The sequence below is a fragment of the Capricornis sumatraensis genome, chromosome 21 (genome assembly GCF_032405125.1).
Source record: "Capricornis sumatraensis isolate serow.1 chromosome 21, serow.2, whole genome shotgun sequence".
Classification (NCBI taxonomy): domain Eukaryota; kingdom Metazoa; phylum Chordata; class Mammalia; order Artiodactyla; family Bovidae; genus Capricornis; species Capricornis sumatraensis.
In genome coordinates, this window is record NC_091089.1 from 32,645,659 (window position 1) to 32,671,986 (window position 26,328).

General features: G+C 42.3%; 1 protein-coding gene across 1 annotated transcript in view; it reads left to right on the forward strand.

The window, feature by feature from the left end:
• The window catches only part of CHST9 (carbohydrate sulfotransferase 9), a 237,597-nt gene that overhangs the window by 202,207 nt on the left and 9,062 nt on the right, over positions 1–26,328 (forward strand). Inside the window, exon 4 of the mRNA XM_068993962.1 lies at positions 8,978–9,015. Within this exon, the coding sequence (XP_068850063.1) occupies positions 8,978–9,015 (38 nt within the window). The remainder of the gene's footprint in view (positions 1–8,977; positions 9,016–26,328) is intronic.

A 26,328-nucleotide genomic window follows, 5' to 3' on the forward strand; every position in this document is an offset into this window, starting at 1 on the left:
TTTCTCATATTTAAATAGCTGTATCTCACAGAAATGGTCTATCTGGCTCTAGTCCCCATGATCCTCAGTTGACTTTCTGGCCTTAGTGACTGGAACCTTACTCTGTTGCCTTCTGAATCAGCCCTTGCTTTATCCCTCAGTCCCCAGTGTGGCTCCTGCCTTGTTGCCTGAGTTGTTCATGACGTGGAACTAAGTCCCTCCGAAACATGGATATGTTCCCTGCCATTTACGTTACCTACCATCACCTGCCTCTTCCATATTTGCATAGAAGCCCTGAATCCTGGACTCACTGTGACCTTTTGCTTGGGAAACATGTCCAGCCTGTCTGTCTTGACATCCCAAGACACAGCCCAGGTTTGTGACTTAGGTTCCTGCCTATACTTGTGGCCCTTGGGTCAAATCTGCCCTGTGGTTGCCACCCTCCTCAAAGTCCCTGATTCCACAATGCAATTAAAGAGAAGCCTGAGTCTTCTGGGTAGCTATGCTGAGAAACCTTATTTTGGTAAATAGCAGCTTAGTGAAAGAGAATGGTGGAAATTTGGGTAAATTCAAACTAAAGGGACAATTAAAATATTGTTGGCCTTCAGGAAAAGTATAAAACCTGGTGTTATCAGTTATCTAGAATTAACTCTCTGTCCTTCACTTCATTTCCCACAATCTTGAACACGTATGGCTTCCCTGGTAGCTGAGCTGAGAAAGAATCCTCCTGCAATGCAGGAGACCTGGGTTCAATCCCTGGGTTGGGAACATCCTGTGGAGAAGGGAACGGCTACTCACTCCACTATTCTAGCCTGGAGAATTCCATGGATTACAGTCCATGGGGTCCCAAAGAGTCGGACACAACTGAGCAACTTTCACTTTTACGTTCAGTTCAGTTCAGTTCAGTCGCTCAGTCGTGTCCGACTCTTTGCGACCCCATGAATCGCAGCACGCTAGGCCTCCCTGTCCGTCACCAACTTCCGGAGTTCACTCAGATTCACATCCATCGAGTCAGTGATGCCATCCAGCCATCTCATCCTTGGTCGTCCCCTTCTCCTCCTGCCCCCAATCCCTCCCAGCATCAGAGTCTTTTCCAAAGAGTCAACTCTTTGCATGAGGTGACCAAAGTACTGGAGTTTCAGCTTTAGCATCATTCCTTCCAAAGAAATCCCAGGGCTGATCTCCTTCAGAATGGAGTCCTCTCCAACACCACAATTCAAAAGCATTAATTCTTCTGCGCTCAGCCTTCTTCACAGTCCAACTCTCACATCCATACATGACTACTGGAAAAACCACAGCCTTGACTAGACGGACTTTAGTCGGCAATGTCTCTGCTTTTGAATATGCTATGTAGGTTGGTCATAACTTTTCTTCCAAGGAGTAAGCATCTTTTAATTTTATGGCTGCAGTCACCATCTGCAATGATTTTGGAGCCCCAAAAAATAAAGTCTGACACTGTTTCCACTGTTTCCCCACCTATTTCCCGTGAAGTGATGGGACCGGATGCCATGATCTTCATTTTCTGAATGTTGAGCTTTAAGCCAACTTTTTCGCTCTCCTCTTTCACTTTCATCAAGAAGCTTTTTAGTTCCTCTTCACTTTCTGCCATAAGTGTGGTGTCATCTGCGTATCTGAGGTTATTGAGATTGCTCCCGGCAGTCTTGAGTCCAGCTTGTGCTTCTTCCAGTCCAGCGTTTCTCATGACGTACTGTGCATAGAAGTTAAATAAGCAGGGTGACAATATACAGCCTTGTATACTGCATACTGTATACTCTTTTTCCCATTTGGAACCAGTCTGTTGTTCCATGTCCAGGTCTAACTGTTGCTTCCTGACCTGCATACAGATTTCTCAAGAGGCAGGTCAGGTGGTCTGGTATTCCCATCTCTCTCAGAATTTTCCACAGTTTATTGTGATCCACACAGTCAAAGGCTTTGGCAGAGTCAATAAAGCAGAAATGGATCTTTTTCTGGAACTCTTGCTTTTTCAATGATCCAGCAGATGTTGGCAATTTGATCTCTGGTTCCTCTGCCTTTTCTAAACCCAGCTTGAACATTAGGAGGTTCACGGTTCACGTATTGCTGAAGCCCGGCTTGGAGAATTTTGAGCATTACTTTACTAGCATGTGAGATGAGTGCAATTGTGCGGTAGTTTGAGCATTCTTTGGCATTGCCTTTCTTTGGGATTGGAATGAAAACTGACCTTTTTTATGTTAGGGATTCAAAACTAAGCTTCTGTGTACTCAGTCACTGAGGTGTATCCGGCTCTTTGTGGTCCCATGGACTGTAGCCCACCAGGCTCCTCTGTCCGTGGGATTCTCCAGACAAGAATACTGGAGTAGGGAGCCATGCCCTCCTCCAGGGGATCTTCCTGACGCAGGGATGCAATCCTCATTTCTTGGGGCTTCTGCATTGGCAGGCAGATTCTTTACCACTAGAGCCACCTGGGAAGCCCCAAGGCTACTATAAATGTTATATTAAAAAGGAGGGGAAAGGAAGATTAGACATAATCACTGTTACTAGGATACTTTAAAATCCTTGGAAAATCAACTGGGAACTAAGACAGAAATGGTGGCTATCACAAAACCAAGTGTTTGGTATGGGCTAGAATTTATTAGTAGTCAACTTCAGGCATTCATATGGTTCATCTAATGAGTTTTACCCTTGAATCTTTCCTTTCACTAGAGAGAAAGAGCCAGGAACAGCTGCCCTTAAAATGTGAGAACTGATACAAATCAGCCCTGACTGAAAATACTGTCAATCATTCTGTAAATTTGCATTGAATACCTCAAGTGTGCCAGCACTGGGCCCTTGATACAGCAGTAAATACGATGTATCAACTAGATGCCCCAAAATATTAATCTAAAAAATAAATAAAATACAGGAAGAAAATAAATCTTTTTAAAAGATACAGACTCATTTTTAGGCAGTGTTGAATTTATAGACACTTCATAAAACACTGGGGCTTCTCAGGTGGCGCTAGTGGCAAAGAACTCCCCTGCCAGTGCAGGAGGCATAAGAGACTTGGGTTCCATTCCTGGATTGAGAAGACCCCCCTGGAGGAGGGCATGGCAACCCACTGCGGTATTCTTGCCTGGAGAATCCCATGGACAGACGAGCCTGGTGGCCTATAGTCCACGGGGGTCGCAAAGAGTTGGACACTACTGAAGCGACTTAGCATGCATGTACATAAAAGAATTTTAATAAATAACAAAATTATAAGCAATTGTCATGGTATTTTAAAGGGACCCACATTCTTTCAATGTTAGTAACCACTGCTTTAAAATGTAGAAAATTAAACCTGTTTTTAGTGCTCTTAAACTTGTAATAAAACCAGCCCCCTCATAAAAATCATTATTACTTTTTCTTGCTCTATTTTTAAACATGGTTTCTTGATAAGAGATCTTGTCTTGTTAATAAAATGTTATTACCAGAATTTGCATAGTATAGTCTCAAATCAGAAAATAGCAAGACAAAAAAGAAATAAACCAAGATAGGCAGGGCCCCTGACCACAGGCTGCTTATAGTGTAGAAGGAGATGTGCAAAGAAGCAACGCACATACAAATGACAAAATAATTGCAAGTTATGATAAATGCTGGGAAAGAAATGGGCTGATATCAAGAATCATCAGAGGAGATGGGCCAACCAGAGAAGAGCCCCTAAGATCTTTTTTTTAATTGGAGTATAATTGCTTTACAATCTTGTGCTAGTTTCTGCTATGAATGAAATTAATCAGCCCTATATAATACATACAGCCCATATATCCCCTCGCTCTTGAGCCTCCCTTCCACCACCCCTCAATCCCACCCATCTAGGTCATCACAGAGCACTGAGCTGAGCTCCCTTGGGCTATACAGCAGCTTCCCACTAGCTATCTATTTTATTCAGGGTAGTGTATATATGTCAAACCTAACCTCACAATTCATCCCACCCTCGCCCTTGCCCCCGCATATCTATTCCCTACATCTGTGTCTCCATTCTTGCCCTGGAACTAGGTTCATCTGTACTATTTTTTTCTAGATCCCACATACATGTGTTAATATATGATACTTGTTTTTTCTCTTTCTAACTTACTTCACTCTGTGTGGCAGTCGCTAGGTCCATCCACATCTCTACAAATGACTTAATTTTGTTTCTTTGTGTGGCTGAGTAATACCCATTGTATACCTGTACCACGACTTCTTTATCCAGTCATCTGTTGATGGTCACCTAGGCTGCTTCCATGTCGTGTCTACTGTAAATCATGCTACAGTGAACATTGGAGTGCATGTGTCTTTTTGAGCTGTGCTTTCCTCAGGGTTTATGCCCAGGAGTGGGGTCACTGGGTCACATGGTAGCTCTATTTTTAGTTTTTTAAGGAACCTCCATACTGTTCCCCATTTTGGCTGAATCAATTTACATTCCCAACAACAGTGCAAGAGAGTTCCTTTTTTCAACACCCTCTCCAGCATTTATTGTTTGTAGATTTTTTTTCAATGATGGCCATTTCACTAGAAAGTGAGGTCGCTCAGTCCGACTCTTTGCGACCCTGTGGACTGTAGCCCACCAGACTGCTCTGCCCATGGGGTTCTCCAGGCAAGAATACTGGAGTGGGTTGCCATTTCCATCTGCAGGGGATCTTCCCGACCCAGGGATCAAACCCAGGTCTCCAGCATTGCAGGCAGACGCTTTAACCTCTGAGCCACCAGGGAAGCCCATTTGACTAGTATGAGGTGTTAATATTAAACTAAAACCTGAACGTTTGAAAGAGCCTGTCAGATCAGCAGTGCCATTAGATTAGAAATAAAGCACGCAATAGATGTAATGTGCTTGAATCATTTCCTCTCCCTTTCTACCCTCCAGTCAGTTTGGTCTTCTGTGAATTTCTGGTCCTTTTGACCTCTGGTTTTTGCACTTACTGTTGTCTCTCCAATTTGGCTGGGCTGACTTTCAGATTTTCTAAATGTCTCATGATTCACCCAGATACACCCTCTCCTTGCCTCTGAGACTTTATTTTTTCAGTCCCACTCCCTGGAATGTCTTTCTCTCATCCTTTGTGTGCAAAAATCATACTTATTTAATCCTCACAAATCTGGTGAGGGGTAAACACTAGTAACTCTTCGTTATACATGACCAGACAGGACCCGAACATTGAATGCTGCTGCTGCTGCTTTTAAGTCGCTTCAGTCATGTCCGACTCTGTGCGACCCCATAGACGGCAGCCCACCAGGCTCCCCCGTCCCTGGGATTCTGCAGGCAAGAACACTGGAGTGGGTTGCCATTTCCTTCTCCAATGCATGAAAGTGAAAAGTGAAAGTGAAGTCGCTCAGTCGTGTCTGACTCTTAGCAACCCCATGGACTACAGCCTACCAGGCTCCTCTGTCCATGGAATTTTACAGGCATAAAGGGCCCTAAATCTAATAAATGACAGAGCTGTAAATTAGATGTCAGGTTACCATCTACTCCATTTTCTAGAGTCCAGGGGACACTGTGATTAGTTTATGATTATTTGATTGTTTGGCCTCTTACTTTTCACTGGAATTCCTTCAGATTTCAGTTTGTTCCTAAGGAAATGAAACTAAGATTTCCTGGTGCCGCTGCTGCCCCTGACGCCACCTCTGGCCTATTCTCCAGGCAGCAACCACCCCTGAGAGGTCCTCTGAAAATGCACAGCTGACCAAGGCATTCCAGTGGGCCTACTCACACCCTGGGCTACACTCCCTTCATAACTGACTTCCTACTACTTTGGGAAAGGTTCATCAATCTCCCCAAAATGGTCCACATGAGCTTTCTTGCTAAATGTTTCTTGCCTGTCTGTCCAGCCTCATCTCACACCACGCAACCTTCCCCTTATTTCACTTTGGCCATGCTGGCTTCCTTTCCCTGCTTTGGACCCAAAATGCTCTCTCGTTCCTGACTGTTCTTCCTTCTCTTCTTGTCCACCTTGCTGATCTAATTCAAAAGGCAAGTCCCCCCCGCCACCCCCAACAAAAAGCACTCTTCTTTATGCATCCTTCTTATACACTCTACATATTATCTGGCAAAAGACATCTAAATGCCAAAACCTATCAAGAGTATCCAATTGGGCAGTACCATTAAAAATGAAGAAAATTGGTAACTATTATCTAGAAACTCCAAAATTGGCCCTGATATTTTGTGACAGTGGTGGGATTGAATAGCCTACTTTTTTTTTTAATTGTTTTTTCATTTTCTTGATTGCTCCCTTTGCTGTGCAAAAGCCTTCCAGTTGCCTTCCTATACATCACCAACAAACTACCTGAAAATGAAATTAAGAAAACAATCCCATTTACAATAGGATGAAAATCAAATTACTTGAGAAAAAAACTTAAGGAGGTGACTCATACATTGAAAATTATGAAACACAGGTGAAGGAAATTAAAGCACACACAAATAAATGGAAAGACATTTCATATTTATGATTTGAAAGAATTAATTTTGTTTAGATGTTTATACTACCCAAAGTTATCTACATATTCATGTAATCCCTATCAAATTCTCAATGACATTTTTTACAGAAGAAAAAATTCTGGAATTTCTGTAGAACCACAAAAGACTGAATAGCCAAAACCATTCTGAGCAAGAAGAACAAAGGTGGAAGCCTCATACTTCCAGATTTCAAAATATATTATAGTACTACAGTAATCAAAACAATGTGGCACTGGCATAAAAACAGATATTCGACTGATGGAATGGAATAGAGTCCAGAAATAAATCCATACGTATATGGTCAACGGCTGTTTGGCAAAGCTGCCAAGAATACACAGTGAGGAAACGATGCTATTAATAGTCTCTTCAACAATGGAGAAAACGGGACATTCAAATGCCAAACCATGAAATTTGATCCTCTTCTTACCCCATGCAAAAAAAATTATTAATAATTCAAGAAGGATTAAAGACTTAATTATAAAAGCTAAAAGTAGAGGGAAAGATAGGCAAAAACTCTTTCTATCAGTTTGGGCAATGACTTCTTGAACATGACACCAAAAGCACAGGCAACGAAAGCACCAAACTGAGAACACGTCTATGCAGCAAAGTAAACAACCCGCAAAATGAGAAGGCGGTTAAGCTTTCATAAGGGAGAGCCCGCTTTCAACAGGGCCATTCCATTTTCTGGGCTCCTCCTTCATCTAGTGTATCCTGTATATCACCTGACCTGACACTGAGTGAGTGCTTAGTAAAATTTCCTGATATGCTTATTACTGGTTGCTCAATTGACCGGTAAATGCCATGAAGCCTGGCGTGCTACAGTCCGTGGGGTTGCAAAGAGTCAGACATGACTGAACAACAGCAAAGTTGACCAGTAAATACCATGTATATTCATTACGTCTTTTTTTGAAAACAGTTTGACAGTTTCCTCAACAACTAAACAGGCAACTACCACACAACCCAGAAATTGCACTCCTGGACATTCATCCCAGAGAAATTAAGACTTATGGTCACATAACCTGTCCACAAGAGTTGATAGCAGCTTTATTCACAATTGCTAGAAACGAGCCGGATGTCCTTCATCTGGTGAATGACTAAACAGACTTTGGTGCATCCTTACTCAGCAATAAAAAGGTAATGGAGGGAGGTCCAAGAGAAAGGGGATGTATGTATACATACAGCTGATTCACTTCGTTGTAAAGCAGAAACTAACATAACATTGTAAAGCAATTATACTCCAATTAAAAAATGAAATACTCGGGGAAAAAAGAATGCACAGGAATGCACAGAGCAACCTGGATGACTCTACAGAGAACAATGCTGAGTGAGAAAATCCTATCCCAAAAGGTTTTAAAATGCATGTTTCCATTTATACAGCGTTCTTGACAGCAATGGAGAACAGATTAGTGATTGCCAGGAGTTAAGAAGAGGGCAGGGGTGGGAGGGCAATGGATGTGATTATGAAAGAGCAACATGAGGTAATGGAAAGGTTCTGTGTCTCAACTATGTCAGTGTCAGCATCCTAGTTCAGATATTACCATACTATGTAGATCATCCAAATGTAACCCGTGGGGAAACCTGGGTAAAGGGTACAGGGGAACTGTCTGTATTCTTTTTTACAAATGCACGTCACTACACAATCATCATAATTAAAATTTTAAAAGGACACATGTAATAAAGTGTAGGTATCTCACCAGGATATTCACAAGCACGTAATAACTGCTGGGCCACAAATGTCTTTACTCTCTTTCCTGGTGGTTTGTTGCTTATTGATTATTCCTAAGGATTTTTTTTCTTGTATTTAAGACACATGATATTGATCATTCTTAGGGTATTTTTGCAGTATTTGAGGTTTATTATTATAGAATCTTCATTATTTATACCCCTCTGTTGCTTTTTTTCATGTGTTACATTACTCTGATATGTTTCTGTCCTAAGATACCCCTTATAGAATTGTTGGTTTATATTTGGTCTCTGGCAGTACCAAAACCTAAGAAAGTCTTTATCATTTTCATAAGTCAGGAAAAAGTAGCACTTCTGCCATCTGTCACTTTAAATCTCTTCTGGTCCTCAAGATTCCCTGAGTTCAGTGTTAATATTATGCTTGAGCAGGTTGCCATTGTTTGGAGACCTTCAAATGGCGGTGGTTCAGTTTTTTCTTTAGTTCTTTCATCTCTTTACCATTTCTCTTCCAGAGTTTAATACATCCTCTGGTATGTATTTCCACTCTGTTTTCTGTTATCTTTGCCTAATGTGGTTAATTTTGGTTTTGACTTTTTTTTTTCATTCCAGTATTGGAGTGATCATAACTGTTTCTCAGTTCAGTTCAGTTCAGTCGCTCAGTCGTGTCCGACTCTTTGCGACCCCATGAATTGCAGCACACAAGCCCTCCCTGTCCATCACCAACTCCTGGAGTTCACTCAAACTCACATCCATCGAGTCAGTGATGCCATCCAGCCATCTCATCCTCTGTAAATCCTTGCTCAGGGAGTCCACAACTGCTGTTTGGAATTTTGAGTGAGAACAGAGCAAGACCAGTACTAATGCTGACTTTCTTTTTGCTTTCTTTTTCAGTGACTAGAGAAAAAATCCAGGAACATATCACCAACCAGGTATTTCCTCACTTCTCATACACCAGGATGTAGAATTTTGCTTCAAATGTTACTAATTAATTAAGCATTTGTAAATATTTTTAAAAGGAGGCATTGCTAGTTATTGGGTATGAGCAATACACATCTTACTGGTTCTGAGAACAAATAAATTGATCATATATGGGTGATCATGCACTTTCCTGTCTCCCCCACCTCATTCCTCCCATCCACACCATCTTTCCCAAGGATGGGCTCTGCCAGCTCTGATGTAAGCAGCCCTCAGAGCAGGTCACAACCTCTGCATTGATTCTATCATGGCTGCAAAGAGATACTTTTATCAACTTCTCCCTTAACTAAGCTGACTGTCCTCTGATTTTCCCAAGTTCTAATTCATCCAGTCATTCCCTCCCCAACAGTTAAGAACTAAAGGCTTAGCCATGGAAACGTACAAGTTGGTTTTCTATCTGGTCCCTGATTTCTACCCACACATAGCCAGTGTCTTCCTGCCTGCCTCACTGTTTTCTTATCCAGTCTTTTTTTTTATTAATTTTTTTATATTTACCGGGAGATGTACAACAGCTTAAGGGGTTTAAGACATGCAGCCATAGATCCAAACCAAGTTTGGCCGGGCTTGCCCCCTCTTGCCCTCTTCCCATGGGCCAGTCTGGCTGAGTGTTTCCCAGTGCTGCCGCTAGACCCAGGGGACGCAGACGCGGGCCTGTGGCAAAACAGGCACAGCTTTCATTCATAGACACACATCTCCAAGTCTTGCTGTTGCTGTTCTCCTCTGGCATAAATTACACCTCACCCTTGTCAAGGGGAAGAATGGTTCATCTACATTTATACCAGTCAAGGGTACATTTTTCAACATCTCCTCCTAACGGACTTCAAAATAAATTCCAGTTCTGGTTCCCATTGTCATTCCAACCAAATTAAGTTCTAGCTCTACCTAATCTGTGCCAGAGGCCCTGTAATTCGCCAGGCTTTAAAAATTGTCCTTTCATGTGACTGACCTCTTATATTGCAAATGCAGTAGGCAAAATTTAATGCTTATCAGGTACCATTTTGCTTTTGAATAGAACTGTAAATACTGACTCAGTCGCAGCCATCTTAAAAACTTGAAAATGCCATCCCAATGTAATGTTAAAGTCAGTTAGTCATTTCAAATATTTATTCACCTATTGAGCTTAGTCTCTTTAGCATCATATTTCGATTGTTTGTCTATACTCAGGTGGCTTGGTGAGGTGGTTGAACAACAGTTAACCAGTAAAGTTCATTGTTATCATTTTGTTTATTTAAGTCACAGAGGGAACATTTTTCCTTATAAAGAGAACTGTTTTCTTTATTAACAAGGTAAAACAGTTGGTCAAGAAATATAGTAAGACTACTTCTCAGGGGTAGATTTTCATTTCCTGTATTTTCTTTCTTTTGTACCCTTGGCTAAACTAATAGAGTGTGTAGACACTAGAATAGAACACCAAATATTTACTCATAATCTTAAACATGGATTTGGTGCCAGATAAAAGCATCATGTCTCCCGGTTCCAGTAAAAGAGTGAAATTCTTTAGCCTTCAGAGGTAAGGGTCTTGAGTGTATTAGTTATGTAGTCATTTTCAGGACAGATAGTTGTATAGTTCAATCAGTGTCTTCCAGCTGGTATTTCTGATGCTACAGTGGAATTTCTGTTCTTTCTTCTTGCACATAGGGAGGTGCTCCCCACTCTCAAGAATACACCAGGAGTGCTCTGTGACGATATAGAGGGGTGGAGTCAGAGGTGGGAGGGCGGCTCATGAGAGAGGGTTGTATGTGTACTTACGGCTGATTCATGTTGTTGTATGGCAGAAACCAACATAACATTGTAAAGCAATTATCCTCCAATTAAAAGTAATTTAAAAAAAAAAGAACAAGATAACAAAAAAGAATGCACTGGGAATATAATTCTAAAAGGCATCTCAAAAAGTGAAAGTCGCTCAGTCGTGTCCGACTCTTTGCGACCCCATGGGCTATACAGTCTATGGAATTCTCCAGGCCAGAATACTGGAGTGGGTAGCCTTTACCTTCTCCAGGGGATCTTCCCAACCCAGCAAGGGGTCTCCTGCATTGCGGGCAGATTCTTTACCAACTGAGCTATCAAGGAAGGCCTTATACCTCTTATAGCTCTAATTTATCTTATACCTCTTATAAAAACCATCTTATACCTTTAATTTATGTAAAGTCTGGCAAAGAGCCACAAAATGAAATCACTTCTTTTTTAATTATTTTTAAATTGAGGTATAATTGACATATTATATTCGTTAGGTATATTATATTAGTTGGGCTTCCCTGGTAGCTCAGCTGTTAAAGAATCTGCCTGCAACGCAGGAGACCCCGCCTGGCTCCATTCCTGGGTCAGGAAGATCCGCTCGAGAATGAATAGTGTACTCAGTCCAGTATTCTTGGGCTAAAATGAAGTCACTTCCTTTTTAATTATTTTTAAATTGAGGCATAATTGATGTATAATATTATATTAGTTACATATATTAGTTATAATTAGTATATTAACAATATACTGATTACATACATTACTCTGTATAGTATATACAAAACATAATGATTCCGTATTTGTTTATTCTCTGCAGTGATCTACATAGTAAGTCTAGTTCCCATCTGTCACCATCCAAAGTTACAAAACATTTTTCTTGTGATGACTTTTAAGATTTACGCTCTTCAGTTCAGTCGCTCAGTTGTGTCCGACTCTTTGCAACCCCACGGACTGCAGCACGCCAGGCCTCCCTGTCCATCACCAACTCCCAGAGTTTACTCTCTTAGCAACTTTCAAACACACAGTATGATAGGATTGACTATAATCACTGTGCTGTCCATTACAGCCCCAAGACTTATTTGCTTTATAACTGGAAGTTTGTCCTTCTTCATCCACACTCCCCTTCTTCTAGCCGAAGAATTTAACTCTTGTAAAACATGTCTATATACTCACTTTGGCTAATCAATACAGAGTTCTTTATCAGAAAGGAATGTAAAATGGAACACTGGTGTGCATTAATCTTGCCCCCAAATCCTTCCCCACTAGGCACTATAGATTGTGTAATTAAATTGAAATTGAAAATCAAGTCCTGTTGTTGGTTTTGCTTTTTTTTCCCCCCATTAAGCAATCTCCAGGCTGCACACCAACGTGAGAAATCAGTACTGGAGCAGAGGGAAAGTTCTAGCCTGCTGGCTAATATCCAGCATGCATTTTTAGCCCATGGCTATTTTACCACACCTGAGCTCAGAGAACAAACAACTATTTGAGTTCTCTGGAGGGAACGCTGGATTCTTTCCTGTGTAATTCACTGGGGAAATTAGTATGCTTTTTTCAAGTAACTTGTTAACGCTGCTTGTTTACGGGAAGAGGACAAAAATGAGCAGTGAACCGCTTGGCAGAATGAGATGAATGCATGACCCATTTTTTTTTTCAGCTGTCCCTTTGGCAGTTCAATACTGCCATGATTTCCTCTCTGAAAAATGCGCCTTGTAGAGATGAAATCTAGATTTCCCCATAATTTTGACTATGGTAGATTAAAGATAATACCTTAAATACTACCCAGAATACCTTCCAAATCAAAGTAGCTAATGGTCAGTACCAGAATGGGAATACATAAAACCTTTTGACTTGAGATTTAAAAATCGCCTTCTTATTTAGTAGGCAGTTGAAACCTTTAGTAAATAGAATACTTTCCATTTGTGCCTTTTGGATAGTAGATCATTAGAACCTTTGGCGAATTAATACTTTGTTTTTATATTTTGCTTTGTTCCTCAGTCGTGTCCGAGTCTTTTCGACCCCATGGACTGTAGCCTCCCAGGCGCCTCTATCCATGGAATTCTCCCAGCAAGAATACTGGAATGGGTTGCCATTCCCTTCTCCCAGGGATCACACCCAACCCAGGAATCGAAGCTGGGTCTCCTGTGTTGCAGGCAGATCCTCACTTCTATTGAAGTATAGTTGATTTACAATGTTGTGTTAGTTTCTGCTGTACAACAAAGTGAATCAGCTATAGGTATACATATATCTCCTCTTTTTTAGATTTTTTTTTTCCCATATAGGTCATTACAGAGTATTGAGTCGAGTTCCCTGTGCTACGATAGGTCCTATTAGTTACCTGTTTTATACATAGTAGAGTGTATGTGGCAATCCCAATCTCCTAACTTATCCCTTCCCTCCCCTTACCCGCCTGACAACCATAAGTTTGTTGTCTACATCTGAGACTGTGTTTCTGGTTTTGTAAATAAGTTCTTTTGTACCGTTTTTTTAGATTCCACATATAAGTAATATCATACAGTGTTTGTCTTTCTCTGTTTGACTTGCTTCCCTCAGTATGACAATATCTAGCCTGTGCCCTTTGAAACCAGAGAAACAGAAAGGCTGGTCTGGTTTCCAGGTAGCCGCCCCACCCCCAACCCCCCAGAAGTGGGAGGATGTGTAGGCAGACAGCGATCCTCCCATAATGGTGCTTCCGCCCTCGCCTCTGCTTGGGAGGTGGGTGCAGTAGGCAGTGTAGTTCTGGCTGGTACTTAGAGCTGCCTGACACTCCCAGGCCAGAAAAGTGAGACGTGAGGTGAGGGAACTTGCCCTTCCCAGAACCTAATGAGCTTTCCTGCATCATCCTGTCCTTGGTGGCAACAGATCCAGACGCTGCCTAGGAGTCCAGTTTCTGCCCCGCTCTCCTCCTGAAGGTCCACTGGACCAAGGACCACTCAGACCCCTGTGGAAGGGTAGCCCTCAGGGAGAGGGGGCTTCTTTAGCCTCCAAGCCCAAGTGATCTTTTGGGACAGACTGCAGACCCCAGATGAAAATGAAGGCAGGGTCTTAAGTATCACTTACTTTAAAACTTCTGAATATTTAGATACAGTGCGTGGGCCACCATTCATCCTCCTGCTCTAGGCCCCATAAATGTTATTGATATGATATCAATCAGACATCTACAACTTAAAACTCAACATGTGATTCCAATAAAAAGCCAAGATGGAACCCACTCACCTGTCATCTATAGGATAAAATCCTATCCATGGCCCTGTGATCTGCTTTGGAGAGCATGCCCCTTGCCTCCCTAGCCTTACTTCCCAATCTTCTCCTGTGTATAGAGCTAATGTGCATATGTGTGTCCTAGGTTGCTTCAGTCATGTCTGACTTTTTGCAAGCCCATGGACTATAACCCACCAGGCTAACGGGTCCTATTTAAAATTGTTCCACCAATATACCCACCCTTTTCTTTGCAGGTACAACATTTACTCATATTCCAGCACCTCATACCAGTATCACCTCTTCCATGAAGCTTTCCTCATCTCAGAGCTAAGAGTAATCTTTCCTTCTTCCATGTTCCTGTTATTTTTCTGCCCCTTTGGTATAGGTCCTTGCATTTTCTACTCTATATTCTAATTATGGATAGTCCTATGTGATTTTGTAATGAAACAGTATTGCACCAAAGGAAAGAAATCATGTTTGGCTCATTTCTGTGTTCACAATTAAAACTTGAACATCCTAAGCATCTGACCAATTGCTGGTTGAATGTAAGTTCTTTCACTCAGTAATTTATTATCCTAGAAACCAGAGGGACTGCTGGATGCAGGCAGACTACATTGACTCTTATAAGGCAGAAACCAGGTGTTGTCCTCTGCCTCCCATGTGAGGACTCTAAACCAAAAGCAGAAGGCACAGCTAAGGCTGCCCTCTGTCTCTACAAATGATGGTCACACAGTCGGGGAATAAAGAATCAAAGAGCAAGGGGACCCCACCTTTATTTCCACATCCCATAACTGCCTGGAGAACACTGAACATTTGCTTGAATCAAGACTTGGCCCTCGAGATTTTTCTCGAATGTAAGCATGGCACTGTCATTCACTGCTGCTTCTTTTCAGTGTAGTGTGAACTTTACAACTTCTGACTTTAAAGTGGGATTACATTACCTTGCACTATTCTTATCAAAATGGCCATGCACTCAAGGAGACAACTTTGACCCAAAGAGCGTCTCTCTTGGCAGATTCAGTGCTAATGGAACAGGCTAAGATCCCATTCCCTTCATTCTCTTCCAAGATTGCCTTCTAGAATTGGAAATTGTGCTTTTAAAAAGCCATCCAATTTATGAGTCTTTTTTAAAATACCTGAAAGCAAGACTGAAAAGTGGAAGCACTAACGGTGGTTAACAAAGAAGCATTTATGAAAGATGGGCTTTATGAAAGGTCGTAAGGCTTCACATCAGGAAGATACCCAGGTGTAAATGTCAAAGGGCTTGCACTCACCTGTTTTATTGGAAGCCGAGAAAGTTAAAACACTACGTGAGGATGTCTACTGGAAAAAGACAATATAGTCTTTGGAACTATATTGTCAAGACAAACAGAGGGAGGAGAAGGCAGACCTCAGGTGTTTTAAAAGCATGAAAACCAATAGAAAAAATACTGACTGGAATAAGGAAAACAGTTTATTAGCGACACCACGAGAACTATTAGCAATTCAGATATGAGAGAATTCTCACTCACCTGTTCTCACTCGCGATCATTCACGCTTAGATTGTTTCTGAATAATTGTGACCAAGAATTGCTCTGGTCACTCGTTTATTTGTCATAGCAAGCCAAGGATGATGAGTATTTTAATCTCCTTTCTCATCGGGTGGAAATACCGTTGAAAGATTTAGTAATTTTTCAGGTCCTGCCATGCTTAGCACTAAATGAATAATAACAATGGTTAACATAATTATTAGGCTTCCTATGTAGCGCTAGTGGAAAAAAAAAAAACAAACGTGCCTGCCAATGCAGGAGATGCAAGAGATGTGGGTTCAATCCCTGGGTCAGGAAGATCCCCTGGAGGAAGAAATGGCAACCCACTCCAGTAATCTTGCTTGGAGAATCCCATTGGCAGAGGCGCCTGGTTGGCTACAGCCCATGGGATCACAGAGAGTTGGACATAATTGAAGACAGTGTTAGTAACATGATTATTAAGTGTTTCATGAACTTCTTATGCATAGGTATTGTACATAAAATTCTCTCATTTAAACCTCACAGCAGTGACCTTGGAAGCCAGGTACGAATTCAAGGAGTCAAAATTAGTGAAGTTGAGTGGCTTGCCTGAGATAAGGATGGGAGCAGACAATCCAGCCCTACCATGTAAGCACCAGCCACTGTTCTCTGCTGCTTTAAGTATCTTTAGTTAAAGGCATACAGATGATGAGTGGTGGAGCTGGAATCTGAATCTGTGTGGATGGATCTCATTCTGAAATCCTTTCTCTTTGCTATTGTGCTGTCCTATTACTTGTTCCGAAAGTTCTTCTGTTAATTAGATGATTCCACGTATGACCACCCTAAGCAGTACTCCAATTTTAACACCAGTACTGAAGCAATTGGTTGTGAGATTCTAGAATACAGATATTTATGGTGTGGTAGATCTTTTTTAAAAAACTTCTTTTTAAATGCTTTAACTATCAAGATGAGCACGTACTCACTCTGGGGCTCCTGATGAGCATTAAATTACTTTTTTAATTAATTAAGTGAAAAATCAAATGATCTGGTCTAAGAGAAAAGCTATTTGTCACCTGAAAAGAGATTAAAGCTAAAAAAAAAAAAAAAAGTGTACATTGGGATAATCTGTTGCCCATTGGCAATTTTCCTCAGTGGAGCCCAGACCAAACTATCATGGACATAAAACAAGAATTGAAATAGAAACGTGTATTCTCAACAATGATGAAATCTTCTCTTACTCTTCAGTTTTCCAGAAAAGTACTTTACTTCTGAAAACTCTTTCATAAGTTTTTCATACTAGTCATAATGTGTCACTGTCTATGTACTCAAGTAAGAAAAGATGGATTCTGAAACTGCTTAAAATGTAGCTCCTATTAAAAAGGATGAAAACAGTGAATTTACCATCTAGTATAAGTGAATCTTAACACCTAAGTTGCTATCACTCAGCAGTCCAGGGAAACTGATTCCACAAGGGATTTCTAGTCAATCTGTTTCTTCTGTTTTTCCTCCTCTGTTTTGAGTTTTCTACTCATACCCCCTCCTATTTGCTAGCATCTGTACCTGAAGATCGGCTCTTCCCAGATGACTCAGTGGGTAAAGAATCTGCCTGCAGTGTAAGAGACACAGGAGACTCGAGTTCAATCCCTGGGTAGGGAAGATCCCCTGGAGGAGGTCATGCCAACCCACTCCAGTATTCTTGCCTGGGACACCCCATAGACGAGGTGGCAGGCTACAGTCCATGGGATCACAAACAGCTGGATACAACTGAAGTGCCTGAGCATGCACACACATACCTGAAGATGAGTTTACCTGGGTAACTGCAGTTTTCAGCTCAGCAGATGTTATGAGCCAAATGGTCTGCACCATCATTTGGGATTTTCCTCAACACATAGCAACTAACTTCAGTAACCACGTTCTACAAGTCAGGAGCAGTTAGTGGAGACCCATCAGCATTCAGAAACTCAAACACCTCCTCCCTGTAGAAAGTCCCTTACTTCTTGGGTTAAAACTAGGATCAGATGGGCCAAAGAGTCTATTTGTCATCATGTTTGAGTATACATTCTCAGATACAACATTTTTTAACTCTACCTTTAAACTATTTTATCCATATTATTCTTTCTTCTCATGATAAACCACTGAATGAAGGACTCAACTGGAAACTTGATATATTCTGGAATTGTGTGAAAGAGGCACTTAAGTAGTCATCATTTTGAATAAAATTTGTTTGTGTACATAAAGATGTATTTTAAGAAATAAATAGTGATCAAGGAATCAGAAATTTTCTATAATGTATATAGATTAAAGATAATGTTTATAGATAGCTTAAGTTGAGCTCTGTTCCCTATAATGATGCTAAAATGGCTATTTCCTTTGTATTTACAAATTACGATCCTTTTTTGTCTTTATCAGTTTGAATTTCACTATTTACAACATTTGACCACAATTAATATTTCTATAAGCCCAGAAGGAAGAAAATAACTAGTAGTGTCATTAATACAATGCAAATTCTGTAGAATCCATGTTATATAAATTGTTTTGGCCCCTCATAGCAGATCCCATGGGCAACTCTGATATTGTTTATAGACTTTTATGTGTCTCTGTATTTTGCCGAGGAGATAGTCCCCATCAGAACCTCAGGAGTGAAAGAAAGTATCTGAGATAGTTTTTCTACCTATAACTAGAGAACGTGATCAAACTATCTCTTTGATTATGCATAAATTAAAACTAATTCTATTGAAACTTTCTTTTGTAAAGTAGCGCTTACCAAAAAACAAGTTTCCAGGAAAGAAAAGATGCACAGACAGTTGGTGAAAATTCAGAGGACCAGTAAGGATCCCAGTGAAAGCTGCTACCTTGCTTTATTTCCCTTAATGTGGAAAAAGTTACTATCCACAGAAGTCTTATGTTATATTCTGTGGTTGATCATCAAAACAAGGATGGAATAAACAAGATTCTTCACTATTTCATCACTGGTATGAGCCTTGCTCAAAATGTATTAAAAGGAAATATATCCTTCATACTATTACTGGATAATTCAATTAGGCCAATGTTCCGTGGATGTGGAATAATGAAATTTACTATGTTGACTAATTAGCCAATCAGATGTCTCTCATTTGCTAAGGCAATGGATTGACTAAAATGTGACCATAAACAAAATAGATTTTATTAGGCATAATCTGCTTTATAAACAAATGAAATTAATTCTTTGCCTGACCGAAAGCTTTGAAAATGAAAGACCAAAATTGAACACATGCTTCCAATCTTGGTTCTGTTACTGAGATGACACTTTATATAAAAGTTACTATTTAACTTCCCCTCAAGTATTTCATACTTGAGACTAAATGACTCTTAGAAATATGTTCATCAACAGATGGGAGCCACTTATGGCCTCATAAACTCTGAAGCAAGTGAAATTATCTCAGCAAAATGGAAAGATTACAAGAAAGCTTCATCTGCTGATCTCCAAGATGATTCATGTGTTGCATATTGGCTCAATGGTGCAATGAATATTGACATATAATCACCCCGTTCATACAAGAGAAATCCTGAAGAAACGAATGCTTGTGGTGTGTGTTTTTCATCAGTCAGTAAGCAGTTTCCACACATACCCTGCATTTAGAGCAGTACTAAATATGATGGAGGATGTAGAGGGAAGGATCAGCAGAGAGCCTGTTCTAAAGGGAACTTATGTCTTGAAAGAGAAGACAAACACACCATCAATGCTGCACAGAGAGTGTTATTACTCCCTTGCTTATTAGCTACACAATGTAGGCAGTGTGAGAGTTTGGTGAAGCCAACAAGCCATGAAAAGTGGCCAGGGAGGAATCGGGGAGAATCTTGAAAACCAAAGTTTCTCAGGTTTGATTCAGCAGGAAATATAATGTGGTGACACTGAAAATTTTGGAGTCGAGAAAATTAGGAAAATCAATGCAGGATCTTGAAACTATAACCTGTATTTTCCTTTTGACTCCATAGCCTCTGATAGCAGCTACCCACCTTTCTCCAAGCTACTCTGCTTCCACTCTGCAGCCCCCGGTCCATTCTCCACTTGGCCAGCAGACTGAACTTCATACACTGTCCATCACATCATGTTTTCCTCCTATCTAAAACTTCCAGTGGCTCAGAGCACATCTCTGATAAAATCCTACTTCTTTTCTATGACCTAAATCCTAAATTCTCCTTGACCTGGCGCTCCTATGGCATGTGATCCTGCCCTCCTCTTTGATTTTATCTTGTGTTCTTGAGCCCTTAATTAAAAAATATATTTATTTATTTATGTCTGAGCTGGGTCTTCATTGCTGTGCAGACTTATCTCCAGCTGTGGCAAGGAGGGGCTCCGCTCTAATTACAGTGTGAGGGCTTCTCATCATGGTGGCTTCTCTTGTTGCAGGAGCGCAGGCTCTAGGGGGCGCAGGCTTCAGTAGTTGCGGCTCCTGGGCTCTAGAGTACAAGCGCAATAGCTGTGGCGCATGCGCTCAGTTGCTTCGCAGCATGTGGGATCTTCCTGGACCAGGGATCGAACCCGGGTCTCCTGCATTGGTGGAGCGGATTCTTTCCCACTGAGCCAGCAGGGAAACCTGGGCCCTTCTCATTTAAACACGACAACCACACTGGCCTGCCCTCTGTCCTGACCAGGCTCGTTCTTATTTGGAGGACCTTTGCTCTCACTGACCCTGCCTGCAGTGCTCGACTCCCAGATCTGGGGTTTCCTCTTGTCATTCAGATCCCAGCTCGAGCAGCTTCTCCACAAATAGATCTAGACCCTAGAGCCCTAGTTCATGGAGTCCCTCCACTCTACTGCCCCTCATGCTCTACCGCATCTCTGTTTCAGTGTTTATTTTACATCACGCATATCATCATCAAACCTTTTGTTCACTTATCTGTTCATTATCTGCCTTCACTCACAAGAATGTAAGTATCCTGAGAACAGGACCCTTGTCAGAGTTGTCTGGTCCTCTGTCCCCAGTGCCATTACACAGGGCACGTATTAAATGATTATAATAAGTATTCATCAAATGAATGCATCACTTAATTCTGCCAGCAGGCTATGCCAATAGTCTGGGTGTGAAAAAAAAAAAAATGTGGCCAAGGAAAAGCATCTGCCTGCCAGTGCAAAAGACACAGGAGACACAGGTTTGATTCCTGGGTCAGAAGGACCCCTTGGAGGAGGAAATGGCAACCCACTCCAGTGTTCTTGCTGGGAAATCCCATGGACGGAGGAGCCTGGTGGCCCACAGTCCATGAGATTGCAAGAGTCATACACAACCGAGCACACACACACATGTGATACCCTGATAGTGGGGATGAACACTTTAGAGAAAAAATGAATAGTTTGGTGTCTGGGAGTGGGAAGCAAATTGACCGTCTGAGACAGGGATTAATGCAAGGTCCCCAGGGTTACTGCAGGAAGATGATTCTCTTGGCAGAAACAAAAGTTGTGGTTAAAAGTCACATTTAATGAGTATATACCACATGCCAGATCACTTCTCAGCCTTTTGTCTAATATCATGTACATGGCAAGCATTGTGTATTTGTTCCATTTATTTTTCATGACTCCATAAAATCAGCATCATTATCTCTTTTACTCTGGGGACGTTGAGTCAACTACCCCAGGTTTATTGGTTAGCTGTCCTATTCCAGTGAGAGAGATTGATTTGGTAGAAAGTACTGGTGTAAGGTCAGCTGAAAGTTACCAGTAAAGCATGAATAGGGTAAAAATTCACTAAGTGTGGTCTCCCTCCCATTTCACAAGTTGTCTGGCTGAAGGAGTGTGAAATGTGTGTCTCACAACCTACCTTGGCACTCAGGGGTTTTGTGCAAAGTGCTCTGGGCCCCTGTGGGCCTCCATGGTTATCTTCCTCATTCTGTTACCACGCAGGGCTGGGAGCTGGAAATACCTTAAAGAAGCATCCAACAGGAAAATAATTGGATGTAAGTAAGAGAGGAGATTAGTAGAGCAGAATAATAGCAGTTACCTTGCAGACCACCGCCTGGAGGGCAATAAGACCCCCAGGAAATAACCAAAATGCAATACACAAAACTCTTCTGATTTCTGTCTTTGGGGCCAACCATCTGATAAATTACCAACTTAGAACATGGAAACTAGACTTTGCTGAAAATGAGTTCTATGCTGGGGTCCAGAGGAGAGACGATCCTGCTGATGGGTCTGGGGAGGTAGAAGATGCTGTGGCTCAACACTCAGGCATCCCTTTACTCATGGCAAGAAGTGCACATTTATCCCCAACGTATAAATCCTAATGGAGACAGCATCATAGAGCCAGTGTCTCAATAAAAAGCCATGGGGACCAGGTTCACTTGTCACCGGGAGTCGATCAGGAAACCTTCTGTTTTCCTCCTTTCATCCCCGATCCAGGCACACAGCTCAGCAGTGCCCATGTATTACGTGTTTTCTCAGACTTATAGTCGCTGAAATGCTGTAATAATATAAAATAAGTTTTCTTGACAAGGCCACCAGGGATGGAGTGAAGACATAACCCCTCCAAAATCACCAAGCCTGGATAGGTGTGTCTAACAGGAGTGTAGAAGCAGGAAAGGAAATAAAGATGCTGTGAAGATAAGGAGCTTCGTTCTGAGACATAAAAGCTAAGCAGATGATCACTATATCTGTGTGCTTTATGCAGCATAACAGGAAACCCAAAGTCCAGGCAGCATCATGGTTACATCGTGATTTTCTAGAAGCAAGAGCCCAGGACCCGCTCAACCAAGCTAATTATTTGGGACTGTCCAGTAGAGCATCAGTTCTTGGTACCCAACTTATCTAATTCAAATTGAAGAGAAGCAATCAAAGGCTTGGCGATGTCCACTGTCCAGTCTATTTGAAGCTGACATAGATACATCTGGTCACCTCAGGGTAGCTCAGTACAAAAGATAATATTCACTTGGATCTCAGAGCAAGGAAATTCCATCATCTTCTAAATAAAGATGTGGTGGCACTGAGAGCCTTGTGGGGTAAACATGTGCTGTATGAGGACAAACACCAGAGTCAGACAAGCTTGGATTTTAGCCTTAGCTCTAGGAGTTGCCAGCTGTAAGATACTGAGTGGGTGTCATGGGAATGTGCGCATAACCAACCACCTGACAGTTGGGGTGAGGATGCACTTGTTTGAGCAGCACTTGAACAGGTGAAGCCCTTTGACAATATTCATCCCCAAACCACCCTCCCCGGCCATCCTTTCCCTTGGTCCAGCAGGCACAGTTTAACTAGGAGACTGGAGCTCTCATAGTCTCCCTGCCACTTGGTATAAATACATCCTTCCTCGTTCAGGAGGGAGCATGGTCTGGACCTAGGAATCTCAATATATGAGTCTCAGGTAAGGCAAGAGAGTCTTCCCCATGGGTCTGATACCTGGTCCAGAAGCACCCGCCTTTTCTGTGGGTTTCACAAGTGAGTGATGCTCATCCATCCACTTTCATCCTGTTGCAGTATTGGCTATAGTCTAGTTGTTAGTGGCTACAGTTATGGGAGGGCCCAAGAGAATCCCCAGTGTGAAGCCTGAGACCTCCTTCCTCCTGCCTTGAGCAGTATTCTCTGGCATGGGGAATAATGGAGTTGATAGACTGTGATATTGTTTCTGAACAAGGTATGTCAGCATGTGTTTATTCCTTCCAAGAAACAGATTATAGGATCATAGCAAGGGGATTGGGGGCAATGATGCAGTGTCTAAAGGACCTTTAGAGAATTGTGCTCGCCTGTTTCCTTGATGAGAGCGGTGTCTCTGTAAGTAGATTAGGCAGAATCCTGTCCATCAGTGTCTCCATATAAGAGTGTGGTTGGACGTCATCACCAGCCCTGCTAGTGTTACTGCTACTTTGCCAGTGGGCATTGCTGTCCCAGGGGCTCAAGTAGCTCTGTAATGGGTGGAGAAGAAACAGTTCCCCAGGTAAATGCTGCTTCGAGGGTCTGGGGCTCTGCCTAAAGAAAGAAACAGGAAGGGTGGACTGTCCCCAGTTCCTCCTTCCCCACCCCTTCTCTCCCCACGGCTCCTTTCGAACAGTTGCAGTTACCAAGGCTGGTCTGTAGGGGGCAGGCGCCCCTCCGTGATCCTCGCAGTCTATCAGGAGCTCATTCCGTACCAGCTCTGGAGGAGGAGGTATTCCGGACTGAAAGCTCCCAGCCTCAGACTAAATGATCGGGACCAGTGCCGCTCACACCTGGCCTTGAGAAGAAAGAGACCAAAGAAGTTGGCTATGGCCATTGATACGTCGTAGCGGCCATTTCAATGACATCTTGAATCAAATTGTCATATTCAGGAGAAACTACATCTTTTGGAAATCCCCAAAAAAGCTTCAAATTTTATCACTGATGAAATAATATTCATTTTTAAAAGGTGATAAAGTTTATCTTAATACCTGAAGAGATCAGGGCTTCCCCGATGGCACAGTGGTAAAGAATACGGCTGCCAATGCAGGCAACTCAGGTTCCATCCCTGAGTCAGGAAGATCTCCTGGAGTAGGAAATGACAACCCACTCCAGTATTCTTGCCTGGAGAATTCCATGGACAGAGGAGCCGGAGGGATACACTCGAGGTTGTGAAGAATCGGACTCGCCTGAGCATGCGCATAAGCACGTCGCGTGGAGAGAGACCGTCCATACCACCGTCCACTGGAACAGATAGATCATCACTTTGTTTTGTCCGTGATAAGTTCACTCTGACCCTCTCCTTAGGTGACCCACTCTATTCTCTTGTTTCTCTGTCCTGCTTTGCTGCGAGTTTATGGCTTACAGTCTTCCTTTGCATTCTTTCTCAGCCTGAAATCCTGAAAAGAAATCCCTCTTGGCACACCCCCGGATTCCCCCAGGCAAGGTCCAGTGCCCCAGGCCACCCTCTGTTTCTAGCACAGGGCCCTGGTAGCCCACGGTACCACCAAAGGGTGAGTCGCCTGCTCTGTACTGAGAGGGTTGGAGCGGGCTTTGAAGAGGCATCCCTGAGTAAAGCTGAGTTGTCAAATATTGCCGGCGACTCAGCCAGAGGGGCGTGTGTGTCACTCAGAGATGCTGACACTGACAAATCTGATCTGGGTCTGGCAGATGCTTAGCCAAATAGGACAAATGGAATGTGTCCTGCCAGAGTCACTGCTGCTGTCACAGTCGGCGTGGCTGTTCCCAGGGCTCACGTAGCTTCGGACTAGTAGGCAGTGGATGGCGAGGAAACAGGGCCTTGACTATACACTGCTTCCTGGGACTGGGCTCTTCCCTGTCCTAAAGCCCTGCGTGCCTTAAACGGGTTCAGTGAAGGGGCTCTGTTTCTTCAATTGAAAAGCGGAAGTGGAAGATTTCTCCTGGCAGTAGGGGGTGGTGTGTGCAATGGGTCTGCACATAGCAGGCACTTAGTAAACCTCAGACACTGGGATCATGTGCCTCTCTATCTAGGAAATACTTTCAAAGCCCATACAGTCAGCTAGCACCTCCACCAGCCAACACTTCCCGAATCTGTACACCCAGCTTTAGAGTCCCGATACTGACAGATTTCCCAAGGCACCTCCAACTGCGGAGGTCTGAACTTGAAGATAGTTAAAGTACCCACCACACCCACCCCCCAGCCTCCCATAACCGTCTGCTTCTGTGTCCTCTCTCTGGGAGATGGGAATCCGTTCTGTCTGCTTCCTTCACCGCCACTCTCCCAGTCTGATCAGTTTCCTAAATAGGCCCCAAATAATTCCCTCTTCTTCATTTTGACCCCCTTGTTTTTGTTCTTCTCCTGAGAGTTCCTGGTGGACGGCCTCAGCTGTCTTCTGGATGAGCCCCTTTCTCCAGGCGTGCCTTCTTGCTGCTGCGGTTTATAGAATGTTCATTCTAAGTCCCTGCCTTCGAAAATCCCTGTCACCTATATGGCAGTCTAGAATCTATATGGGCCCAAGGCCTTCCTGGAATGAATCCAACCCGCTTGCCTCTCCTCTTATCTGAATCTGGTCCCCCAAGAGTCCCCCTGATGGTACCTTCCCATCCTGGCTGGTCCACCTGTCAGCTTCCCAGTCATCCTCCTAGACTCTCAGGCATCCACCTCCTCTGTGAGATTTGCCCCACAAAACAACTCTTGAGAAAAATAAAGTACTATTTTCTTTGTTCCCCAAATACCCTATGCATCCTTTCATTATGGCAACTGTCAGAATTTTTTCACAAGCTGCTCTTTTTAATCAACCTAGTTAAACTTTGGCTTCCTCACAGGACTATAAATTTTATCTCCTTCATCCATTTCTACAATGCCAAGAACAACATATAGCAGAAGTTCACTGTGTATCAAATGAATGATGGAAATCCTTGAGCACGTAGTTTCCATCAGCCGCACAATAGCAGATAAAGCATTGCAGAACTGAAACTCATGACAGCATAAAGCCAGTGTAAGTTAGTTGCCTGAAAAACGGGAAGTACAGGAATGATACTGCTTTTGCTTCCATTGAATCAAAACATGTGTTTATGCAAAATACTATTCCAGATACTTATGGCAATAATACAGATTTATAAGAATGTACTCTGTATAATTTTATGTGGAAGCCTGGATGAGAGGGGAGTTTGGGGGAGAATGGATACATGTATATGTATGGCTGAGCTGCTCTGCTGAGCACCGGAAACTATCACAGCATTGTTAATCAACTATACTCCAATATAAAATAAGTTTTAAAAAGACAAAGTAAGGCAAAAGCAGTTCCTACGACTGATTCACGTTGTTATATGGCAGAAACCAACACAATTAAAAATAAATTTTTTAAAAAGCAGTTCAATCACATAATAGAATGTCCATATATTCAGGAAAGTGACTTAGAAAACGTGATATGAAAAATCTAAATTAAAAAGGCTAGTGGGAGTGGGTGCAAACAGAAAGGAGAGGA